The sequence below is a fragment of the Gavialis gangeticus genome, unplaced genomic scaffold, assembly GCF_001723915.1.
Source record: "Gavialis gangeticus isolate Ggan-Ray unplaced genomic scaffold, GavGan_comp1, whole genome shotgun sequence".
Lineage (NCBI taxonomy): Eukaryota > Metazoa > Chordata > Crocodylia > Gavialidae > Gavialis > Gavialis gangeticus.
The window spans coordinates 49,190,336-49,197,078 of record NW_017729031.1 but is presented as its reverse complement, the minus strand read 5'-3'; the positions used below and the strand labels follow the sequence as shown (position 1 = coordinate 49,197,078).

Here is a 6,743-nt window from a genome sequence, read left to right as displayed (position 1 = left end):
GTAGGTATGGTGCTGGTTGTTCCTCCCCAGGTGCATCACCTTGCACTTGTCAGTGTTGAATCCCATCCTATTTTCATCCGCCCACCCTTGTAACCTGTCTAGGTCCAATTGTAGCCTATTGCTCCCTTCTAGTGTGCCCACATCCCCCCACATCTTAGTGTCATCAGCAAATTTGACCAGGGTGCTTTTTACCCCCTCGTCCAAGTCACTGATGAAGATGTTGAACAGTGAGGGCCTGAGGACTGAGCCCTGCAGAAACCCCACTGCCCACATCCCTCGAGATCGAAAATGACCCATCCACCACCACTCTCTGGGTGTGGCCCTCCAGGCAATTGGTGACCCAATTGACTGTGTGGGTGTCAACACCACAGTCCCCCAGTTTCTTAATGAGAACAGGGTGAGAGAGAGTGTTGAAGGCCTTCTGAAAGTCCAGGAAGACTGTCTTTTTGTGGCTTAAATCCTGTATTTTTGCGGTTTGTTTACGCTACAGGTTTCCCATGCTTTATACAGGTTCTGTATGTGTGAATTTGCTCTTATGCAATGATCCTTTTTATACCAAAAATTTATGCAAGGTTATATGCAAGGTAAAAGTCCCTTTGGTGTGGTGGAAGCCTGCAGTCAGCTGCTTTGTACAGTGCACTGTGGGAGAGACATGCACCAAAATATGGTCTCCTGTGTGGACCTTTGCTTCTCGCTCGTTGTCTGTGATGTGTTTCTGTAGTTGCCATCCCCATTATGATAGTGCCCTGTGCTTATGTGTACTGTCTGCTGTTGGTGAGTACCAAAATTGTCTTTTAAAAGTGGTAGAAATGGCCTGAAGGTCAGTACAGTCAGGGTCTTGAAACATATCCTTATTTGTTACATTGTAAAGCAGGTTCCCTGATTTGAGTTATGCGCCATATTCCAGGAACGTATATACAGCATAAAGCGAGGGAAACCTGTACTCCTTATTCGATATGTTTTTGAAAATGAAGTGTAACAAAATAGTTTGAGTCCGTGAATTTGTCCTTGAACGTCCTCCCCTTGGTGTCTCCTAGAGCAAGGCAAAACCCCACTTATTTTCTCTGCTGTGTGGAAGACTTAAACTTCATTTATTTTCCCTGCTTTACTATATGCAAAGTGCTGTTAACTGTACAAAATAGATTGGAGGGAAAAAACTCCATTCTTTCTGATGTAGTCCTAGAAATAGAATTAATTGTTGCAATAACAAGGTTGCTAAGTACTTTTGCAAAGGGCTGGTGTTTTTAAGTTGTTAAGAGAAACTATAGTGTATTATTTGGTGGTTCTTTTTTTGTAGGTCAAATTCAAGAGGCTATTCGGGAGTTTGAACATATTAAAAACAAACAAGAGGTGTCACTTTGCACAATGATGGCACTCATCTATGCCCACAAGAAGAGCTCTAATCCAGGTGTGTTTGTTGAAATCCCACTGCCCTCTTGTGTTTTGCCAAGTTTAGGATGTTTACAGTTAAGAGATCTACCTACAGTGTAAACTGAGAAGTATAATTGACTCTTAAACAAAACCCCCCCCACATACTTCCCTTGCATATAACTGGAACATCTAATAGTATAATTAGGTAAACCGTGACAAAAATATATATACAGAAATTCAGTATAAAAATAGGATAAATAGAAATGTTTTAAAAAATAAAATACAGAGATCTGAGATGCACACTGTTGCTTTGCCATACTAATAAACATTTATGACTTGGGCTATGCTGTTTTCAGTTCAGGGGATACATCTTGCAGGACAGTGTAGCATGTTATAGAGCATCTTGCTTGGGAGGGTAAGATTTTTTTCTGTAAAAGTATCCTTGGTTTAAAAAATGCCCTTCTTCTTTCTCCAGATGTTACACTGAATACTGAACCCTCCTGGTAGCCCTCTTGTCTGTCATCTAGCACTTGTTGCTGCCAAATTACCATTTGGTTACTAGCTAGATACTGATAGGAACATGAACCCTGGCAAAACAGTCTGCATTTTTTTTAACAAAAGCATTACCTTAGGACCTTATTAATGCACACGTTACGCTTGTGTTTGAGTCTGCTTCAGGCTGGCATGTTTAGAACTGCCAACCAGCTGGGAATGAGATACTTTGTCCCATAATTATTGTACCATAACTTACCGTTTGGAAATGTGCCAACATTTCTTGAACAATTCCTGCTGTTATTAATTGATTTCAGATCGAGATGCTATTCTGGAACTGGATGCCAAAATGAAGGAATATCGTAAGACAGCAGGACAGCAGGCTTTGTACTTTGCAGGTTTGTTTTTGTGGCACCTCGGCCGCCAGGACAAAGCTCGTGAATATGTTGATAGAATGATCAAAGTTTCTAATGGAGATAAAGAGGTAACTGGTGTTTTATTTCTTTCTATATAAAATAAGAATATTTGTGTCTTAAAACTAGATTTTCTATCCCCTTGCTACATGGAATGATCTTTCATTTTATTTCATATACTGTAATGCCAAAGGGGAGGCATTATGTTGTGGGAAGCACAGGACTTCTAACTCCATTAAGAACTAGATTTTATTATCTGAAAAGCAAGATATGAAGTCGCTGGCAGAAATACTATTACAGCTAAATCGATATGTTTCTGTGCAAAATAAATAGATAGGAAGCTTCTGGTTTTGGGTATAAATGTGTTTTCCTAAAAAATGCCATTTGCGTTATTTTTGGGGGACTTTCCAGCAAACCTTTGAAGCTGAGAAATTATAACTTTTTTTTTAAATTGTAATTTGAATATGTTAGTCAGCATCCAATATTTCTTAGTAAATTTTATAAATGGTATGGAATGGTGGAGTTCAACTAAAGATAGTGTTCATATATTTAAATAAGTAAAAAAGTAAAGCCAAAACAAATACCAAGGTTTCCAGGCTAAACAACTCCTCTACTAATTCTTAGATATTACAAATATATGCAGCTAGCCTTTATGATAAATATTGGTTGTTTTTGCTGACTAGAAGAACATGATGTATGTACATAACTACATAAATAGATTAAAACAGGGCGGAGAGGCAAGATTTTTGGTAGGCAAGCTGCAAATTAAGCTATATGTCACCTGTCCAGTCAACTGCTTTGCTTTCTGCTTTTTTTTACTTACTAGATTCATTTTACTTTTGGATTAAAATTTGAATGGACATAAATGCAGGAAACAAGGACTTTAAAATTTCTCTTTAAATGTTATATACATTTTTGTTAAATGTGCTAGAGACATAAGAAGTGCTTCTGCATTTAAAACTGATATATTAAATAAAAACACATCTTCCCCATACTTAGTGAATCAAACTACGTTGCTGGGTGAAATGACTTTCACAATTTTAGAACTAATGGATCCTATCTTCTTGCCCCTAGTTTTTATTCATAATTGATTAAGGAAAACAAGCTTTCTTTCCCTTCCCAACACCTGGTCAGTTTTGCAACTTTGAATTAATCAGTGACTACTGAACTGAAGTGTCAGTTATCTGGAATTAAAAAAATATTTTGGGAATCTGCAGAAGTGGCTACTGCTGTTAAAAGTTGGTCGCTCACTACAACAATCTTTAGTTTCAGATGCTTAGCTAGTGCTTACCCATTGAATTTTCCCTAGTGCACTGGTATGATTTAGTTTGAAACTTTGGCAGCAAGTATGTACCTCTTGATGTTATGTTTTTTAATTTAAATTTTCAATTATTTTAATGAAATGTACCAAAACATAAATGTAACTTGAAATTTTTTAAAAATGGGACACAATTTTCCCTTTTAAAAAGAAACAAAGTCAGATTTAAAACATTTTTTTAACCTGCTCTTGCTTCAAGAGCAATGTTATAAGATACTGTTTTTATCTCTGCTTGCCATTATGAGAAATGTCTTAACACTTACTTAACTCTGATTTGTATTTTGCTTTACAGGGATTGATTTTGAAAGCATGGCTTGATGTCACCTGTGGAAAAGAAGCCTATATTAAAAAAGCTGTGAAATATTTTGATGAAGCAATGCAGGAAGGGATTGATCTTTTTGCCCTGCTGGGTAAAGTGAGTTTAATGTATTCTGTTAAAATACTTTATAGAAATATCTTATTGGTAGCACTTTGGGCCTTGGGAGTGTTGGAAACCTACAAGGAAACTTTCTGTGATTTGCCTGGTGATGGGGAGGGGGTGGACCGGTGAGATTAGAACTCTGTATTTACTGCCTCAGTTTTTCTATTAGAGAGGGAGATAGTGTATCAGTTTTATTAAGTAATAACGAAAATGTAGTGTAGGCTTATAAGAGTTACCCTATTTAATTCAATACAGAGTATGCTTAATATAATTAAAATAAGATCTAAAATAAATGGTTATTATTGTTGTTTTTACAGTGGCATTTGTCTTTGCTCTCCCTGTATATGGACACAAGGGGGTAAAATTGGGACACAATTCACTGCATCAGCTGATCATTTGTATTGGACTTTTAACTATGAACTTCTGTTTATCTGTTTTCTACTCTTTAAATTTTTGTTTGATCCATAAGTTAGAAGGGTTTTTTATTTCCTTTTTTCTCCTGGTAGAACGTTGTTTTGAAATCCCCAAGCTAATCTTCATTTTAACTTGTATATAATTAATGTTTATTTACATTCATAAACTAAACTATAATACATGTGTTTAGAATGTTACCTCTTCCTTCCAAAATAATTTGCTGTTGAGTGATAATTTTCTGCCTAATAGGCACACATTCACATGGTTTCTAGGTAGATGCATCTATTTAATAAGCTTTTCCATTTTGGGAAAAGAATTTCAAACCGTTCGAACAAATAAAATTGTTCTCATCCTAGTTGAATTGGATGTTCATTAATATCACACAGTCACTGTGCCAACTGCCAGATAGTAGCATAATTTAAAAATACAACAGTTTAATCTGATATAAAAAATTTGTATCAGTTATAGTTGCAACCATTACTAAGGTTATTCTGGCTGGAAAAACTAATTAGAAAAATCTCATACATAGGTCCTCTTAATTATTCATTTTGTGCTCTTAATGGCACTCTTGGTGTGTCTACCCATGCACTTTGATGTGCAGTAGTGTAGTTTACTGTGCGTTGAAGCATCACAAACAATGCAATTATGCTAATGTGCAGTAAACTAGGCTGCTGCGCTTTAAATGTCATGTAAACTGTGCATATTCATTACTGTGCATTAAGGCAGCCTAATATGCATTTCTTTAGTACCTCACATTGAGTCCTGTTTGGCACATGAGGTTGATCTTCAGCACAGATGCACATTTCTCCCCTCTTAACACCCATGGTATGTAGAAGAATTAAGTGTGTCGTCTAACGCACCAATTCTCCCTCCTTGTTTGTGTGGTAAGAGGACATTTTAACCTTCTTGGAACCCCAGGTAACAACTGAAAGTTTTAGGGGATTGGCTAAAATGGATCAACAGCACTAGGATAGTTTCAGTTGCTTCCTCCTTAACCTTTTGAAAAGAGCTAATAGTTCTTGTCAGTCTTTTCAAATTAATTCTTCTGCTTGTTCTTTGCTACAGTTACCTTTGTTTATAAAGGTGCTTACTTATGACTTGTCTATTCCTTCTGTATCTTACTATGGAGAAATGTGGAAGAAAGATATTAGTAATGGAGAAAAGTTCCTTCTACTAAACGTTTTTATGGTCCTCCCCCTGCTTTGCTTTTCAGGTCCTGCCTGAAAATATTCCTGACTCTTGACAGTTTTGCAAGACTACAGGGCTTTGATATGACTTTTTTTTTTTTAACTTTCATTAGGCACAATATTTTGAGATCCGCCAAAATTATTCAGGAGCTTTGGAAACTGTGAACCAGATAATTGCAAATTTCCCACACTTCCTTCCTGCTTTCATAAAGAAAATGAAGCTACAGCTTGCTTTACAAGATTGGGAACAGGCAGTTGAAACAGCGCAAAGGTTGAGTATATAGTAACTTATGTCAGTGGTGATGGTCTTGCTATAGAAAATAAGCAGTAGGATTTGCTTTTGTGTTTAAATACTGATTTTGAATTTTTTTCCCTGTATGCTGCCAGCTGTAGTATGTGAGGAGACTTGGGAATCTAAACACAGACATATTATGGAATTACAGCATATGTATGCTATCCAGATTTTAAAGTAACATTTTTTTTCTAAAACTGATTCTGCCCCTTCTAGTTCTGTAGGAGATACAGCATTGTTAAATATTTGAGGTAGGCAACCCCTTTACTTGTTTTGGGTGTGAAATCAGGTAATGTTATTATAGAGCTGTGATTACAAAATAGATATATTTATTGGCAACTTGATTTGCTCCCCCCCCTCCAACCCCCAGTGGTTTCTTACCTAAAGCATTTAGCCAGAAGTTCTGAGGTAGTTCTGGCAAGACTGATCAGCTTTATGATGATTTCCATTTTACAAGAGTTTTTTTTTCTTGGCTTTTTTTTAGATTCCTAAAAATTGCTTTGGCTCAGGAAGCCAAAATAAACTTCACTCACTATTTGTAATGAATATCAGGGCAAAGACTTAAAACAAACCAAAGAAGTGGAGATGCTTAATTTTGGCCTCCTAAATTAGTCTTGGGATACCAAAAAAGTGCCAAGCACCAATCCATTCTTATTGGTAGCTGGAGGAGTTAAGTTTTTAATACTTTTGAAAATCAAGTAGGTGCCTATATAAGGGTTATGAAACCTAACTTCAAATGCTGGCTTTAAAATTTGGCTCAAAACATAGGAATTTTGATTTTTTTTCGGATAATTTTAAAGTAGTTTGATTTTAAAAAAAAAAATTGAACCTGAGA

The 6,743-nt window shown here is 36.3% G+C and overlaps 1 protein-coding gene across 1 annotated transcript in view; it reads left to right on the top strand.

Moving 5' to 3' along the window:
- TTC21B (tetratricopeptide repeat domain 21B) overlaps window positions 1–6,743 on the top strand; it is a 111,755-nt gene that overhangs the window by 12,492 nt on the left and 92,520 nt on the right. The window contains exons 3-6 of the mRNA XM_019522733.1: window positions 1,298–1,408; window positions 2,181–2,347; window positions 3,887–4,009; window positions 5,730–5,887. Of these exons, the coding sequence (XP_019378278.1) occupies window positions 1,298–1,408; window positions 2,181–2,347; window positions 3,887–4,009; window positions 5,730–5,887 (559 nt within the window). The remainder of the gene's footprint in view (window positions 1–1,297; window positions 1,409–2,180; window positions 2,348–3,886; window positions 4,010–5,729; window positions 5,888–6,743) is intronic.